General features: G+C 46.3%; 2 protein-coding genes across 5 annotated transcripts in view; both read right to left on the bottom strand.

The window, feature by feature from the left end:
* Positions 1 to 1,166: 1,166 nt before the first annotated feature.
* LOC104650475 (small ribosomal subunit protein uS8-like) lies at positions 1,167 to 7,501 on the bottom strand. The gene has a single exon (XM_074382851.1). It carries the CDS (start codon positions 7,495 to 7,497, stop codon positions 7,102 to 7,104), a length of 396 nt encoding a protein of 131 aa, XP_074238952.1. The 5' UTR covers positions 7,498 to 7,501; the 3' UTR covers positions 1,167 to 7,101.
* A 3,133-nt stretch (positions 7,502 to 10,634) lies between these two features.
* Positions 10,635 to 18,398, bottom strand: part of GSTO2 (glutathione S-transferase omega 2) — a 32,557-nt gene continuing 24,793 nt past the window's right edge. For 3 of the 4 annotated variants that reach the window (XM_074382849.1, XM_010333106.2, XM_010333108.2), the window contains exons 6-7: positions 12,220 to 12,326; positions 10,635 to 10,791 (exon numbers count right to left, since the gene is read on the bottom strand). In XM_074382849.1, coding sequence (XP_074238950.1) covers positions 10,635 to 10,791; positions 12,220 to 12,326 — 264 coding nt within the window. Of the gene's footprint in view, positions 10,792 to 12,196; positions 12,327 to 18,398 lie in introns of all 4 variants that reach the window. The other variant, XM_039464968.2, reaches the window with a different exon arrangement.

The following is an 18,398-nucleotide window of genomic DNA, read 5'->3' as shown; positions in this document are numbered from 1 at the left end:
AAAGTGAAATTGTGTGGCTCTGAGGCCTGCCTGAGCAGAATATGAAACAGACCTGCTTTGAGTTGCAGCTGTAACATCTTTAGCTCCCTTACCGATGGAAAAATGTGAAGAGCCTCCCCAAAGAAAATCAAATCTACATAAGAGTGCTGTCTCTCAAATGCTTGTATTCCCTCCATTCATCTGAGTCTGGTTTATTTCCTCCCGCACAATGTGGGGCCCTACTTTACCAGGGAAAATGGCATTTTCTACCCTTTGATGTTTCTCTACAGCCCCACAAGGAAGCCAGAAAATAAAACTGTCAACAACAAATTATCTCTCAGAAAGAGGGAACCACATAAACCTCAGAGATGTTCAAAGACATTTCTTGGTGGGAAAAGGCGGGTGTCAAAGGTGTGAAGTCAGAGCTGTAGCACAGGGGTGGGGTAGGGAGTTTGGAAGAGTTTTGTCCCATCTGTTTCTTTCAAACCCACAGGTCAGTGATATTTTAGGTTTCTCTTGGAGCAACTTTATTTAAAGTAGAAATAGCAAAGATCCACACCCTGTTTCTTCTCATTAGCTGCCCTTGCCTGTCTTCCCAACTGGCCAGAGATATCACCCACAGCCCCCACAGCCTTACTGCCATGAAGGAGGCTTTCTTCCTGAAGAATGAACTGCGCTATGTTAGACTAAAGGTCTCCTGAGACAGTGGCTGGACCCCCAGGGACTGACGACGCCTTTGCATCTCTTCCAAAAGGCATGGCTAGTGCTGAGTCAGCCCCCAGGGGTCTGGAAGCTGTAGGTCAGCCCCCAGTTCTCCCAGCCAAAGACAGTGAGTCAGCCGATATATACTCCAGGTACTCCCACCCCAGGAATCAGGACCAAGCGAGACTACGGCAGGTGCTGTACGTAGAGCCAGATTCAGAGCCAGGGAGAAGTCAGTGGTGTTCAGCCCTCTGGATAGGCACAGCTTTGCCCACTGCAGTTTCTAAGAAGCTCTCTCCATAGGGACAAAATACCACAAAGAGGAAGCAAATCTGTGGAGAGGGCTTCTGGCCAGGCAGGGAAGCTGCACACGCGCCACGCACAAGATGTCCCGTTAGGCTGCAGCGTTGCTCAGCCTGAACATTTAAATCCAAAGAGAAGCAAGAGCAGCCACCCTGCCCTCTCTCCATGTACCCTCTCAATATGGAGGCCTATACAAGATCCTGCCCGTGAGGCACCAGCCTTCATGACAAAGCTGGTGCTAAAGCCAAGGAGACTGAGAGCCTCACTATAAACAGCACGGGGGCTAACAGCACGAGCTCTGTGTTCAAATCTCCACTGTGCCATGTCCTAGTTCAGCAAGTCTCACCATTTCTAAGAGCCTTGGGTGTGCCTCAGTTTCTTCAACTGTAAAATAGGAATAATGCTGCCCATTTCATAGAACCATTGAGAAGGCTAAGTGAAAGGGCCTGCGTGATGCACTTAAGCTTTGGGCCTGACAAACTCAACAAAAACTGTGGAGATTCTTCCCCTTGCTCTGCGGAGGGCTCCTTACAGCCCAATTCTTACTGCCTCGTTCCCCCCGCAGTGTGAGCGGTCCCTCCACATGGGAGTGCTCCTCCCACACGGGAGTCTGTCTTCCCTGGGGGTTCCCTCACACACCTCCCATAGGGCTAGATGCAGGCCAGGTACTCAGGAAATGTTTGTGCACCTCACTGGAGAGGCCTGGGGCCCTGCCCCCTGCTTAGGGGAACAGAGGGGGTCTCTTGCCTTTGCCCTTCTGACCCCTCTGCTCTCATCCGTCTGCAGGACAGCCAGAGCCTAGACCTGCAGTTGCCATAGCAACTACAGAGCCAGAGAGAGTACCAGGCAGGGCATCCCTGTGGCTCCAGAGAAGCAGGTACCTCTTCTAGATAGCGAAGTGGGGAAACAGCTGTGATAGTGGCCTCATGATGAGCTCCCTGGAAGGGGCCTGGGTTTCTACATCATCCATCCATCCATCTTTCCTTCCTTCCATTTGCTCAGTCATTCATCACTACTATACACAAGGCAGTGTGCCAAGCACCAGGAAAACAAAGTCAAATGTAACTTTGAGAGAGCTCCCAGTCCAGGAGGGAAAGCAGAAGAGGAAGGCAGCAAGGGCAGGAGGTGAAGTAGTGCTGGCAGCGGGGAGGGTGAGCAGGGCAGAGGTTAAGAGCACAGGCTCCGGAGTCAGCCTTCTGCAAGCAAACACCAGCTCTGCTCATCTCTAGCTGGGCAATACCTGGGTAAATGACTCCACCTCTAAGCCTTAGTTTACTGATCTGTAAAATGGGAGTCATTGGTATTTACTTCATAGGGCTTGGAGATATTAGTAGTATATATAAAGTACCTAGCATATAGTAAGTGCTCAGTAAACAGAAAGGTTTACCATTGTTCTGAATCTACCCCACATTCCCTCCTCCATAACCCAAGGCTGAAGCCCGAGTTTCCAGTTAGGGCTTCCTGTAGAGTTTTCTCAGCTAACTCTTCCCCTGGCTTTCAGGATAAGCAGCTCCTACTGCCACTGTACCTGGGATGTCTGTGTGTCCCCCACCTCTCCACCTCCCTGCTGCTATCGAATCATCTGGGACAGTGTCTCAGATAAAGTCCCCAAACAGGGTCTTTCTGTTTAGCAAATAAATGGCCAATGACAATTTATTTTAAAGTGAAATACTTAAAATACTTCCTGCCCTTATTTTTTATACAGCTCCTTATTTTTCATCCTGATACCCTCCTCTTACGGCAGAAAGGCACAGAAACATGTAACACATGCATGCGTGTGCTGCACGTGCACATGGGCACGTGTGCACACACACACTTTGAGAGCACCTGTGAGCAGAACCCGAATAGTATGCCCAGATCCAGCAACAGCTGTTCCTGCTAACAGTCATCCTCCCACTCCCCGGCCACAGTCCTGTGTTGCTGGGACAGAGACTACCCCTACTCAGGGTTCCCTGGGGGCAGCATCATCAGTAAGCGACCACTACCTTCACTGCTTTGTCCATCTCAACTCCAGTACAGGACTGGAAATGGCTCTTCATATTGGCTTCTATGGCAGGGAGCTGACTGTCGCTGCTGGACTGCGCCCTCTGGAGGGAGCTGCCTGCTAATGACAAAGGAGGCCCAAGAACCTTGCTGTCTGCAAGGGGATTTGTGGGCATGGGGGATCCTTGGGAGGAAATGGCAGGGCAGAGTATTGCACAGTTCTTGTCCCTGGAGCACATGTGTAACCATCCTGTCCATGTGCAGCAAGGTACCAGGGTGTTTTAGTGTCCTTTCAGCCTCCAAGCTGCTTGGTAACCCGGCAGGCCTGCAGGCATCTCAAATCCCTCACATTTTAACCCTCGGAAAGAGATAACTTGCTCCGAGAGGAGATAAAGATTCTCTGCTTGACCAAACTTCAGTCAGGCTCCCGAACCGCCTCCTAGGTTCATCTGTGTATGTCCTTGTAAAATTGCTTTAGCAAAGAACCTTGCTAAGTTAGTTTGGCAAGAACTCCCCCATGTCAGTATCAGATCATTCTTGCTATCTGATCAAGTTCCTTGTCCTCCACCATCCCACGGGTGATGTCTCATCATCCTGGCCAGTCTTCAGCAAGAATCCTGTTACGTCGGTTAGAGGATCCCTAACATTTCCTCTGAGCGATTTTCAGTCCACTGACCTCCGCTCTACTCCTTGGCTATAAATACCCACTGGTTTATCCTGTATTCAGAGTTGAGCACAATCTCCCTACCCCACTGCAAAAGTCTCATTGCAACGGTCCCTAAACCTATCACAGTGGTTATGAATAAGTCTTCCTTCACATGCTTTAGACAAGTGTCAGTGAATAATTTTTCTTAACAGAGAGTAGAGTCGTGAGATTCTGAGTATGCTTCAGAAACATGGGAAAGAATATTTATTTTGCATCATCAACAACATTGCAAGATTTCAGAATGCACAGCATTAAACCTGGCCTTGGGTGTGAGGGAGGAGGGGGAGGGACAAAAATAGCAGCTTTCAAGGGATCACAGGTTGAGATTAAATCTGCACACAGGAAACAACCAGAAAACAACTCCAAACCATGAATCAAGCCATGTGCAATGTAGGACATCTAGTTCCACAAACGGATGGGGGGATGAGCACAGGGTTCAAGTATGATCATCAATAGAAGCCTCATCCTAATAAGGTTGCCTACCATGCACTGACTTGCACCCAGCTGGTATTAAGCCCATGCATAAATGAGCCCCTCATTCTTCAACAGCCCATTTTACAGATAAGAAACTGAGGCAAATAGAGGTGAAGCAACTTAAGAAACTTAAGTTGCAAAACCAGGATTTGAACCCAGGACTAACCTTGAAGCCCTCTTTGTAACCCTATGGCATACCACTTCTCTTTACACAAAGAAGAACTTTAATCTGAACTTTGTGAGAAAAGAGTGGTTGAGAAAAACAGAAGGCTGCTCTGAGGAAGAATAGTATGTAGAGGAAACGGCATTTTCAAAGGCTCAAGCGCTCTAACAGGCCAGATGAGAGCAAAATGTTTGAAAAGATCAAATGTTCAGCCTTCCAGTCACTCACAGATGAAGATAAAAGGAAAATGGGTCTCCCAGGTGGGCAGTGTTTAGTGTATGTGTTTGGCGGGGGTCGGGGGGGACGGATGACTGGGAACTGGAGAGTACTGGAGACTACTCAATGGGAACTGCCTTGGGCTGGATATATGGTTATTTGTGAAGACTGTATATAACAAAGTAAGCTAGGCTGATATAAACCGCAGGAGAGTCAAGTTTGGTTCCTAACTCAGAGTAACCCACTTCTCCCTCCATCAAGGCCAATGACTCCCACAAAGGAAATATGGGTAAGGAGACTTGAAGGCGAGAAATCAAGAAACATAACACCTGCCCTTTCCACCACCACCATCAAAGCTCCAAGAAACAATGTGGAAGCTACATGCAGGCAGTCTCTGCAACACTGAAGGGAATCCTCTAGCTTGTACTTCATGATTTAGATTAAATCTACTTTATTTATTTATTTACTTACTTATTTTGAGACGGAATCTCACTGTCACCCAGGCTGGAGTGCAGTGGCACAATCTTGGCTCACTGCAACCTCCGCCTCTTAGGTTCAAGCAATTCTCCTGCCTCAGCCTCCTGAGTAGCTGGGACTATAGGCGCATACCACCACACCTGGCTACTTTTTGTATTTTTTAGTAGAGACTTGGTTTCACCACATTGGCCAGGCTGGTCTCGAACTCCTGACCTCATGATCCACCCACCTTGCCCTCCCAAAGTGCTAGGATTACAGGTGTGACCCACTGCGCCCAGCCTAAATCTACTTTAATACTCAAAGTCATTCTGTCCTCCTAGGCCTCTGAGTCTGTGATGGAGGGGCTGCCACAAAGTTTTCTGAAATACCTTCAAGGCCTTTTCCCCATTATCTTGGCTATTAGCACTTGGCTCCTTTCTACTTATGCAAATTTCTGCAGCCTGCTTGAATTCCTCCCCTGAAAATGGGCTTTTCTTTTTTACCACATGGCTGACTGCAAATTCTCCAAACTTCTTTGCTCTGCTTCCCCTGTAAATATAAGTTCCAACTTAACATCATTTCTTTGCTCACACATATGAGCATAGATTGTTAGAAGCAGCCAGGCCACCTCTTGAATGCTTTGCTGCTTAGAAATTTCTTCCAACAGACCAGACGTGATGGCTCACACCTGTAATCCCAGCACTTTGGGAGGCCAAGATGGGCGGATCACAAGGTCAAGAGATTGAGACCATCCTTGCCAACATGGTGAAACCCCGTCTCTACTAAAAATACGAAAATTAGCCAGGCGTGGTGGAATGTGCCTCTGGTCCCAGCTACTTGGGAGGCTGAGGTGGAAGAATCACTTGAACCCAGGAGGCAGAGGTTGCAGTGAGCTGAGATTGTGCCACTGCACTCCAGCCTGGTGACAAAGCAAGACTCTGTCTCAAAAAAAAAAAAAAAGAAATTTCTTCCAACAGATACCCTAAATGATCACTCTCAAGTTCAAAGTTCCACAGATCCCTATGGCAGGGGCACAATGCGGCCAAGTTCTTTGCTAAAGCATAGCAAATGTGATCTTTGCTCCAGTTCCCAGTAAGTTCCTCATTTCCATCACCTCCTCAGCCTGGCCTTCACTGTCCATATCACTACTGGCATTTTGGTCATAACTATTCAACCAGTCTCTCGGAAGTTCTAAACGTTCCCTCATCTTCCTGTCTTCTTTGGAGCCCTCCACACTCTTCCAACCTCTGCCCATTACCCAGTTCCAAAGTCACTTCCACATTTTCAGGCGTCTTTATAGCAATGCCCCACTCCTCAGAATCAATTTTCTGTATTAGTCTGTTCACATGCTGCTAAAAAGAAACACCCGAGACTAGGTATTTGACAAAGAAAAGAGGTTTACAAAAGCTGCATGTTCTCACTTATAAGTGGGAGCCAAATGATAACACATGGACATGCAATCTGTACAACACACCCCCATGACATATGTTTACGTATGTAATGAACCTACACATCCTGCACAAGTACCCCTGAATTTAAAATAAACGTTTTTTTAAAAAGAGGTTTAATTGGCTGATGGTTCTATAGGCTCTATGAGACGTATAGTAGCTTCTCCCACTTATAAGTGAGAACATGCAGCTTTTGTAAACCTGAGAGCCCTCAGGAAGCTTCCAATCATGGCGAAAGGCAAAAGGAGAGCGAGGCATCTCCCACGGTGGGAGCCAGAGCAAGAGGGGTCGGGGAGATGCTGCACACTTTTAAACAACCAGATCCCATGAGAACTCACTCACTACCCACAAAAACAGCACCAAGGGGATGATGCTAGACCATTCGTGAGAAACCTACCCTCCTAATCCAGTCACCTCCCATGAGCATTGGGGATTACATTTCAACACAAAATTTGGTGGGGTCGCAGATCCAAACCATATCAGAGAATTTTAGATTTAAAAGAAATTTCAAGAACTACTTAGTGACCAGCACTAACACCACGACCACAGTCAGCTGTCCCAGCCACACGAGCCCCACCCCACCATGCTCCCTCCTCCCACTAGCCATGTTAAATTATAACTGGACCCAGTCCAGGCTAGGCGGTAGCTCAGAACCTCCAAGGAGGAGAACGTCACACAACCTCCATTCTGATGTTGACATCACCTGTGTGTTTTAGTCTTGCTTCTTCATGGTCCATGATGCCAGCTGAGGTTGTCAATACGATGAAACCAAACTGGCGGAATGGAAGCAGATTATTCTGCCATTTTTCTAGATCTTTGAGTTGCACATCACATCTGGGGCTGATCACACCACACTTGTTTAGCCTGCCTGTGAGGTTCACAACAATTTTCCCAGCTCCGTGATTGCCAATGATTTCAAATTCACCAATGTAACCATGCTTCATCATCACAGCGAGAAACCGGACGATGACTTCGGAACACGGCCTAATAAGCACCTGGCGTTTGCCTCTCTTTTCGGCGTTGCTGATGCTCTTGAGAACATCAGCCAGGACATTCATGCACACCATTGTGGAGGCACAGAAAGATGGAGGAAAGAGGCAACAATGAGTTCTTTTAAATGCTGTGGTTTAAACTAATTTTTTCCTTTCTCCAATCTGCAAAAGATAGAAAGTGTCTCTGATATGGTTTGGCTGTGCGCCACCCAAAATCTCAACTTGAATTTTAATCTGAATTATAATCCCCACATGTTGGGGAAGGGACCTCGAGGGAGGTGATTAGATGGTGGGAGTAGTTTCCCCATGCTGTTCTCATGATAGTGAATGAGTTCTCATGAGATCTGATGGTTTTATAGGGGGTTTTTTCCTCCTTGGCTCTGCACTTCTCTCTCCTGCCACCCCGTGCAGAAGGACGTGTTTGCTTCCCCTTCCACCATGATTGGAAGTTTCCTGAGGCCTCCCCAGCCATGTGGAACTGTAAGTCAATTAAACCTCTTTCCTTTATAAATTACCCAGTCTCAGGCACTTCTTTATAGCAGCATGGGAATGGCCTAATACAGGTCCTCACCTTTAAATCCTTAAGTTTCGTGCTTTTTATAAGATATGTAGGCACCTGCCAGATATGGTGGCTCACACCTATAATCCCAGCACTTTGGGAAACTGAGATGGGAGAATCACTTGAAGCCAGGAGTTTGGGAGCAGCCTGGTCAACATAGCGAGACCCCATCTCTATTCTTTAAAAGAAAAGAAAAAAGAGGTAGACACCAGTTACTAAAAGTGGCTATCTCTGGGACATAAGAAAATGGAATATTTTCTATTCTATTGTTGCATTTTTAGCCCATATGTATTATCTTCCCATATGTATTATTTTTTTAAGAAGCATATTTTAAAAGTTCTTCATGGAGTGTTATTTCATCACCTCCTTCCCTCTTTGCTCCAGGCCACATCCTTCTAGTTTTATTCAAAGATTAATTTTGGAATTAAGCTTTCAAAACTCAGTTTTCTCTGTGGGTCAGACGATTGACACAGAAGTGAGATGGAGGAAGTGTAAGGACGTGCAGGTGACCAAGACCCTGGTAAACTGCAGGGAGCATGCCTGGCCAAGAGGCACTCAAATCCCAAACGGGGCTATAGGCCGCCAGGCTGCAAACTTCCCCCATGAGTGCTGTTCTCCATTCTATAACTCCTGGCTCTTCAAGCTTTCTAAATTAGTGTGTGGAGCCCCAAAAGAGAACACCTTCATTTTAATGAGCCAGACACGCCATTTCCTGTTGCATCAGTAGTAACTTTGGTCCTAAGCCAAGCACTCACTAGCACGCAGGATTTGTTCCGGCAAAAGACTGATCAATCCCCTAAGTCGTATGAGAGTCCACAGGAGAAGATTCCTCTCTTCTTGAGCAAAGATCCCAAGGAAACAGTGATTCACAGACCTCACTCAGCATTAACTTGGGTGCCATGGCAACAGGGCTCCACATCCGGAGCAGATGGTACGGCAGACTGCCGCCGTCATGCGGTGCCTCTTCTGGAAGGTCTGGCCATCTCACCAAGCAGGCTTGCTTCTGCCCAGCTGGCACAGAGTAACACCTGGTAACTATTTACATGGGTCAAAATACACCCAGAGCCAGCAGATGGCAGGGCCAGGCTGAGATGTGGGGAGAGAGGGCCGGTTTGGGCTGTCTCAGAGGCAGAGGCGGCAGACAGCTCCTCAGGGGGCGCAGACAAGGCAAAACATCGCTCCTGTTGCTGCCTGGTGTCTCAGCACAGCTAGAAGGAGGGGAAAGGATTCAGCGCGAGCAAAGCTGAAATGATCACAGGCTGATCCTCAGACACTGAGACGAAAAGGCAGTGGACAAACTTGGTCCCCCTCCCGTAGTGCAGGCAGTAGATGCTCCCAGCCCAAGGCACCTGTCGGCACCAGCCATCCTCAGCTCTTTGCTGTCTTCAGCGGGGTGCTGTCTTCAGCCAAGGTGACAGGGGGGCCACATCCGGAGACAAGCACCCCAATACCAGATAAGCAGCTCCAAAGCACTGGGTTTAAAACCTCAACCAAGATAAGTGGAGAGATGGGGGCTCCCAGGGACAGAGCCAGTGTCTTTTTCAACTTTATCCCCGACGTGCCCCTGGGCTTGGTACACAACAGGTAACCAGAAGCATTTGTTGACTTGGAAGAGAGTGTGACACAAATCCAATGGAATGACCTTTGCTTGTGGCTGGGTTTGGGGCGTGTGTATTTTTTTAAGGCAGGATGCTGGCCATAGAACATTTTGTGAGACATCCTGAGCCCTGACAGCACCAGTGAAATTCTGACGTAGTTAGTCCTGGGTGATAAATCGGTGTTTCATTTCCTGCTTTGGAATTTTTTCCAGTCACAAGAACTTCGGTGTCTCCAGGCCCATGGCCAAAGTTTGGAGAATTATACTCATTCTCACCCTTGTGGACAGCAGCATTCATTTGCCAAATGGAAGGTATTTGGGCTTGGAGTGTTTTCTTCTTCCTTCTCACTCTTCTTAAGCTTTTACCAGGGAGGTTTTTGCAGGGTGTCAATCTGTAGAGAAAAGCATCAATCACAGGTTGACCCTGAACCTCAGCATCAGCTTCTGCACCAATAATCTAGAGATCAAACTGGGCTGAAGGCCAAGGAGTTAGGAGGTACACAGGCTCCCAAAATGTGCTCTGACATTAGCACCAGGTACTTTCTAGAGAATAGTTAGACGCTACAGGCTAAGCAGGCCACATGGCTCACGCCTGTAATCTCAACACTTTGGGAGACCAAGTTCGTTGGATGACTTGCAGCCAGGAGTTGGAGACCAGCCAGAGCAACATAGTGACACCCTGTCTCAACAACTAAAAAAAAAATTAACTCAGCATGGTGATGCGTGCCTGTAATCTTAGCTTCTCAGAAGGCTGAGGTGGGCGAATCAATTGAACTCAGGAGTTCAAGGCTGCAGTGAGCCATGACTGTCCCACTGCACTCCAGCCTAGGTAACAAAGCAAGACCTTGTCTCAAAAAAAAAAAAAAAAAAAAAAAGCAGCGGCAGCAGCAGCTATGGGCTAGAGGAGTCAGATACATTATTATGGAAAGAATACATTTCCTGTTTTCATTTTATTGGGAACTTAAAAGAGAGACAGATTGATTCCCAAGACAATCCGTGATGTAGACTCCCAACAAGCTGGGGAATTCTGGACGGTGAAGGGGTGGACTGTGAGGCTCAGTCCAGCCCAAAGTCAAAGGCATCAGGGTTGTTCTGAAAATAGAGATTCAAGAAACCATGGAAAATGCACTTATCCGTGAGAAGAGCACAGACTGTGGGGTCCCGCTTCATGGCTGATATCCAGAGCCGCAGGGCTGGTGTGTGGCTCAGGCAGCTGCAAGACAGGAAAGAAGCGTCAGCACAGCGCTGGGGGAGGCATCGGGAAAGGGGATGCATGTTGCTTTTTAGATTTGTGAAATATGAAAAATGGGTTTATTTTGGGGAGTTACCTTATTATCAAATGAGAATGATAACTTCCTGGAGGAAAATCTTTTTTGAATAGCTGAATGTATTAGAAGTTATTGTTGCTTCTAATAATACAGTGAAATACATTGGAAAAATAACATGTCTGTGCTTCACTGGGTTTTTTGGGGTTTTGTTGTTTTTTATATACATATTTTTAAAGCTTGAGAAACCTACATGTGCTTCACTGTTTGCCAACAAAAAGACAACCTTCTAAAACAAACATTCTTGGGTCATTCTCAGAGTTTACTTTAGGAGATAGAGAAAAGAAAAAAAAAAGACAAATATTTCCAAAACATTTTTTAAATGAATAAAACAATGATGAAACTTGAAGTCACAGAGCTGACAGGGCCCTTTCAAAGATCGACCAGGACATTTAGGTCTGGGGTTTATAAAGCGACAAGCTGAAGATAATACGAGTGGGGTGTGGGAAATCCCGGACTAGAAGGCTTCCTGACCCATGGTTCCATGCTCTGTCTTCAGAGGATACAGCCTTTTGTACATTTTATGTTTGAGATTGAGCTTAAAATATCCTGACATGTCATATCTGATCTCCTTCAAAGAGAGCTGAAGTCGGATGTGCAGGAGACAGTGCCTGGGTGGGCTCCAGTTATGAAGGTGCAGACACAGTTCTGCTTCAGCAGGGCCAGATTTCCAAGCACCAGAAATGTCTAGCACCCACCATGAGGGTGGCTTGGATCAGGGTGGGCATCCGCACACATTCAACTTCTCTGAGCTTTGAAGTAACAGAGCACTGTTCTGCCCAGGACCCTACACAGCTATTTCTTCTGCTTTAATGTCCCTGCACTTCCATAGTGTGTCATTGCCTTTGTGTTTGTATGTTCCAACACCAAGCATATATTACTATACACATCTTTTTTATAAGGTTATTTCTATCTGGGGGAAGATTCCTCTGGGTAATGAGACACAACTAAGGTATACGGTGTCCACTGGGAACCCAGCAGGACCAGGTGGAAGCATTGGGCACCGTGACAGTGACTCTCCACCTACTCTCACACCAGCTGTGTGGGGGCGCTGGTGAGGAGAGCAGGCTCTGAAGTCTGTGAGAGGCTCCTGGACTAGGGGGTCTTATCTGCAGAAATGCAGGTAAAGTGTGGGTCTGAAGTTAACAATGGAAAAGCATACGTGTTTTTAACAAGGAAGCACATACTGTGGTTTAGAAACCTGATTCACTTCACAGACACTCTGAAACATGTCTACAGGGGGCCCACAGACCATCTTAACCATTGTTACTCAGTGTGACTCTGGGAATTTACCACCGCAAGGTCAAATGTCTTACTCCGCTATCCCATACACATCCAGCCGCTCAAACCAGGGCCAGAGGAGGTAATCAATCATGGATATACAGGGTCCACCAAAGAAGGTGGTGTTCTGATACTCAAGAATCTAAAAACGAAAAGAGAACAGAAGCAAATAAGTTTATATATCTGCTGACATGTTTATAGACACTAAATGCAAATCTCAAACGAATTCTCAGAGAGGGAAAACTGAAGCCTCTATCCTTCTCCCTCTGGTTAGGAGAATGCTTCCTCCCTTTCTCCGAGATTTCCTCTGCCTCTTTGAGGGTCACACTCCTGGCCACCTCTGTCCCTTCCCTCCTTTCAACACTAGCGTGACAGTGTGGCTCATCTGATTGGAGAAACTGGAAAAACAACCCCTGCAGAGTAGCCCCGCCCCTCCCTCTTAGCCTGGACCAGCTCCTCCATGTCCTAAGCCTTCCAAGGACGAACTGAGCCTGAGGAGGCTCCACCTCAGGCCAGCAGTGCCCATTCCTTGAGGACAAGGGGAGCCTCAGCCTGAGGTTGAAGGGCAGCACCAGGAACCCCACTTAGAGCCTTCCATTCTCCAAGATCTGCTTTATCAATAAGAAAGGGGATGCTGTAATTTCCATGCCTTATTATTTTATCTTCTCAATTCAAAACTAAGGCAGGAAAGAGCATCCTATTTAATAGGCCCCCTCAAATTCCAACCTTGTGTTCTTCTGCTGCTGCTTTTTTTTTTTTTTTTTTTTTTTGGAGATAGAGTCTCAATCACAGCTCACTGCAGCCTCAACCCCCTGGGTTCAAACAATCTTCCCATCTCAACCTCCCAAGTATCTGGGATTACAAGTACAGGCCATCACACCTGGATGATTTTTATATTTTTCTGTAGAGATGGGGTCTTGCCATGTTGCCCAGGGGTCTCAAACTCCTGAGCTCAAGGGACCTCCTGTCTTGGCCTCCCAAAGGGCTGGGATTACAGGTGTGAGACACTGCACCCGGCCTCCAACCCTGTGTTTCTACCACACTTTCTTTTTTCACTTGAGCTTTTCAAACTTCACACTTGTTGGCCACTCAACACTATTACTTCATGCATTAAAATAAAACTTCTCATTCCCGAATGAGACAAATCAACCCAGATAGGTGGACTGTAAGGAAAACAGACTCTCAACAGACAGGGAGCCAAAGGCAGCCCCAGAAAAGTACCTGCAAATTTAAAAAAGAAAAAGTGTTTAGCAGAGGTTATTGTTGGTCCAGGTCTTTCCAAAGAGAAAAGTATGGCATGAATTACCTGGTTAAATCAAGCAAGCTACTCATTTGGACCTACATAACTCATAATCAACGCAACACTGCCCTGTAGCTATAGATTTTGATTGCTGGGCCCAGGTGAGTTGTGGAAATAAGCTATGCTGGTGTTTTCATTTGGAAATATCAGGGTTCTGGTGAGGGACAGAGGGCAAGAGGACCAGAATCAAACTGTGAATTGGGGTCCCAGGCAGGCACGACACTGGCAGCCAGGAGACACTCAGGCTTGCTTCTTCACATGCCAGGCCAGCTTGTTGACTCTGCTGTGAGGTGGTCCAGACTTGTAGGTACAGAGGTGAGCTCGGGAGCCAGCTGACCTGGTCCTGTGCTGTGTGCTGAGTTTGACCTCTGATTCAGCATGGAACCCAGGGCAACTTACCACTTCTGCAAGCCTCCATGTTCTCATCTGCAAAATGGTGGTAATGTTAGTGCCCACCACAGAGGTTATGGTGAGGTGCAACATCACGGTGTATAAACACTCTGGCCCCACTCAGTAAATGTGAGCTCCTGTGATGAGTGGAAACACAGGCCCTTGAAGGTGACACCCACAGAAAGCAAATCCATCCCTGATAGAAAGGATCAGTAGGCTCCTCAACCTGCCACCCCTTCCCAGAGGGGCTGCCCTAAAGCCTACATCTTCAGACCTCCCAGTGTGGCATAGAAGAGTCCACCCGATCACTGTCCTGGAAGTCTGAAAAAAAAAATGTTAGGTGGCATCACCTTGTTCAAGGAAGCTAGCAGGATGGCACTAAAACAGCAGAGTTTGACCAGTGAAAACTCAAAACAGAAGCTATTTATAGCCACGTATAAATAAAACTTGGGTAGAGGGGAAAGGAACAACTCATCCAATTTTTATGGATTCCAGAAGGCTCCAGCCTTTATGTTCAGGACTAGATGATCACTACTCAAACTCTTATCACTGGCTTTGGAATGTGTGCCTCCAGCTTGTTACTGGACTTCGTGGCACCAATCAGAACCAAATCTACACCAAGCAACTCTAGGACATCTATAGAGCTCTTCTGCTTTACAGAGCAGAGGTGTTCTTGGAAAAGTCTTTGTCAAAACAAATCATAAATAGACATTTAATGGAAGCCATAGTGGATCCTTTGGTGAAATGAGGAGAGAATTTTTTAAATGAATAACTGCTTAGTAACTAATGTTTATTTAGTGTATATCTCTAAAGCTTTCCACTTACTCAAAGTAGGAGTATGCCTCTAAATATACAAGATCTAATGCATACTATGAATTTATATATTAACACTCATAAAATAACCCATCCCTTATCAAGGTACTCGGCACAATACAAAGTTGAGATGAGCATTAGGAATAAACAGATTAGCTACCTTTCCCCAGTCCCCTCCCTTCCCCAGCAAATGCACATACACATTTCCCTCACATTTTCCAAGTGTGTCTTGAAACCACCCACATTAAAACTACTTGCATTTCTTAATACAGCTGCAGATTATTGCGCCCCATCCCAGACAGGTATTTCTTTTTTTTTTTTTTTTTTTTTTTGAGACGGAGTTTCACTCTTGTTACCCAGGCTGGAGTGCAATAGCACGATCTCGGCTCACCACAACCTCCGCCTCCTGGGTTCAGGCAATTCTCCTGCCTCAGCCTCCTGAGTAGCTGGGATTACAGTCATGAGCCACCATGCCCAGCTAATTTTTTTGTATTTTTAGTAGAGACGGGGTTTCACCATGTTGACCAGGATGGTCTTGATCTCTTGACCTCATGATCCACCCGCCTCGGCCTCCCAAAGTGCTGGGATTACAGGCTTGAGCCACCACGCCCGGCCTTCACCATTTATTTCTACCATGCTCATTACACAAAGGATTAGAAGTGTAGTGTAAAAATGTGCACTACATACTAAATATGAAAAATAGTAAAATACTACAATCCAGCGAAAATGAAAGCTGGAACAGAAACTCAAAAACCAGGAAACAGTATCAAGATATCAAGTCCTAGTCCTGCAGAGTTCCTTCAATAAAGCCTTGAATTTGACTCTTGGGTTTCCTGGCAGCCGAAGGGGAGAGGAAAACATGTTGGGGCTGTGATTCTCGTCTCCCAAAGGGAAGCACAGGGAGGCTCGCTATACAGAGGAGGAAACCCAGTCCCAGGGAGGTTACAGGGTTCTCTGGTTCACACCAGAGCTAACACACAAATCGTATTTGCCTAATTCCCAGACTAGTGTCAACACTTATGTCATTCAATTTCAAATATATATATATATAAATTTTTTTTTTTTGAGACGGAGTTTCACTCTTGTTACCCAGGCTGGAGTGCAATGGCGCCATCTCGGCTCACCGCAACCTCCGCCTCCTGGGTTCAAGCAATTCTCCTGCCTCAGCCTCCTGAGTAGCTGGGATTACAGGCACATGCCACCATGCCCAGCTGATTTTTAGTATTTTTAGTAGAGACGGGGTTTCACCATGTTGACCAGGATGGTCTCGATCTGTTGACCTCGTGATCCACCCGCCTCGGCCTCCCAAAGTGCTGGGATTACAGGCTTGAGCCACCGCGCCCGGCCTCAAATATATATTTTTAAAGCCTAATTTAAAATTTCCTCAAATTGCTTGAACCCAGGAGTTTGGGACCAGCCTGAGAAACATGGTAAAACCTCATCTCTACAAATAGTACAAAAATTAGCCGGATGTGGTGGTGGGTGTCTATAGTCCTAGCTTCTAAGGAGGCTGAGGTGGGAGGATCACTTGAGGTTGGGAGGTCGAGGCTGCAGTAAGCTGTGAACATGCCACTGCCCTCCAGAACAAACCCTGTCTCAAAAAACAAAAACAAAAACAAAAAAATTAGCCAGATATGGTGGCTTATGCTTCTGTAATCACAGCAATTTGGGAGGCCGAGGTGGGCAGATCACTTGACCCCAGGAGTTTGAGACCAGCCTGGGCAATAGGGTAAGACTCCATCTCAAAATAAATAAATAAACAAAATAAAAATAAAAATAAAAAAGCTTCCTCAAGTCTCTTGTGAATTCTTTTCTGTGAGAATGAGAAAGAATATCATGACCTGTTATCTTGATACGGTTTTCTTTCCTGGTTTTTGACCCTCCCTTCCAGCTTTAAATTTAAGTAACAGCAAAAAGCTTGGAACCAGCAAACTTTGAAAGCTCCTCCTCCTCCACAGCCGCAGATTGGCTCAGCTCTGAGCTTCTCTGTGAATTCCCTCCTTAGTCTCACTCTTTCTTGCTCTCTGAATCAGAAGCTCAAGCCAAAGCAACTGACAGAGGGATGAGACATTCCAACGTACTCGTGCTGAAAGAGCTTATCAGAATTCTCCCCTTCCCGTTTTATTCCACTGATGAGCAGGTCTTCAGGCAACTTTACTAAAATAGTTATTTCTTGTACTCAATTTAAAACAAGTCTCTTGCATTTACAGCCAACTGCTCCTCCGAAGAAATTGTAGGATAGAGGCAGAGGCAAAGTAAACTGACAGTCTTAACTTCAAATGTCTTGTCTTTCCTAAGTGTTTTATCATCAGGAACAGAATAAGAAGTGGGTGTTAGATCTAGATCCACTTAGCAGTAGTTATGTTAACATCAAATCTGTCATTTTAAAGAATTCTATGTTCTCCTACCTGATTATAAATCACATATAAAGATACAGCCAGGCACGGTGGCTCATGCTTGTAATCCCAGCACTTTGGGAGGCTGAGATGGACAGATTGCTTGAGCCCAGGAGTTCGAGACCAGCCTGGGCAACATAGCGAAACCCCATCTCTACAAAAACACTAACTGGGCATTGTGGTATGAGCCTGCAGTCCCAGTTACTCAGGAAGTTGAGATGGGAGGACCACCTGAGCCTGGGAGGTTGAGGGTGAAGTGAGCAGTGATCACGCCACGGCACTCCAGCCTGGGTGACACAGCAAGACCCTGTCTCAAAAAAAAAAAAAAAAAAAAAAAAAAAGATATTGGTTTGGTGGTCCGGCACTGTGGCTTACGCCTGTAATCCCAACACTTTGGGAGGTCAAAGTGGAAGGATCTCTTCAGGCCAGGAGTTTGAAACCAGCCAGGGGCACCTATTGAGTCCTTGTTGTTTATTCTTTTATTTTACAAAAAAATAAAAAAATTAGCCAGGTGTAGTGGTACCCAGGAGTTCAAGGCTGCAGTGAGCTATGATCACATCATTGCATTCCAGCCTGGCCAACAAACACAGCAAGACCCCATCTCAAAAGACAGAAAAAAAAAAAAAAAGATATTGGCCATTCTTAATGTTGAATAGCTTCCTTCACAATGGCATCCCTCACTTTCAGAACCACTGTCATTTATTTGTATGAGCAAGCAAAGCAAAATAGCCTACTTAGGAAGTACTTTTTTTCAAAGGCCCCAGATATCCCCTATAAGGCTTCTACAAATGGCAGAGGAGGGAACTGAGGCTGTAGCTTCTAGCCCTCAGATTTTCTGAAAACACTGACACATTGTCAATTCAGCCTTAGGAGTTCAAGAGGTTTGCTGGAGTCTTTAGGACTTTTTCAATAAAAGAGCTCCTTTCTAATGCAAAATCATACCTTCCAGACATGTAAAATTACTTCCCCTTTAGTATGATATTTTGCAGAAAGGTGTTTGACCTTCTGGAATATTAGAAAAATCTATTTTAATGGACTAGGCACGGTGGCTCACACCTGTAATCCCAGCATTTTTGGAGGCCGAGGGGTGTGGATCACAAGGTCAAGAGTTCGAGACCAGCCTGGCCAATATAGTGAAACCCAGTTTCTATTAAAAACACACACACACACAAATTAGCTGGGCATTGTGGCGCGTACCTGTAATCCCAGCTACTCAGGAGGCTGAGGCAGAATTGCTTGAACCCAGGAGGCAGAGGTTGCAGTGAGCCGAGATCACGCCGCTGCACTGCAGCCTGGGCGACAGAGCGAGACTCAG

The sequence above is a fragment of the Saimiri boliviensis genome, chromosome 12 (assembly GCF_048565385.1).
Source record: "Saimiri boliviensis isolate mSaiBol1 chromosome 12, mSaiBol1.pri, whole genome shotgun sequence".
NCBI lineage: Eukaryota > Metazoa > Chordata > Mammalia > Primates > Cebidae > Saimiri > Saimiri boliviensis.
This window is presented reverse-complemented; position numbering and strand designations above follow the sequence as displayed.

Bases quoted from the DNA above. Each gene is read 5' to 3' on its own strand.
- LOC104650475 (XM_074382851.1), bottom strand. From the start codon at position 7,497: ATGGTGTGCATGAATGTCCTGGCTGATGTTCTCAAGAGCATCAGCAAC.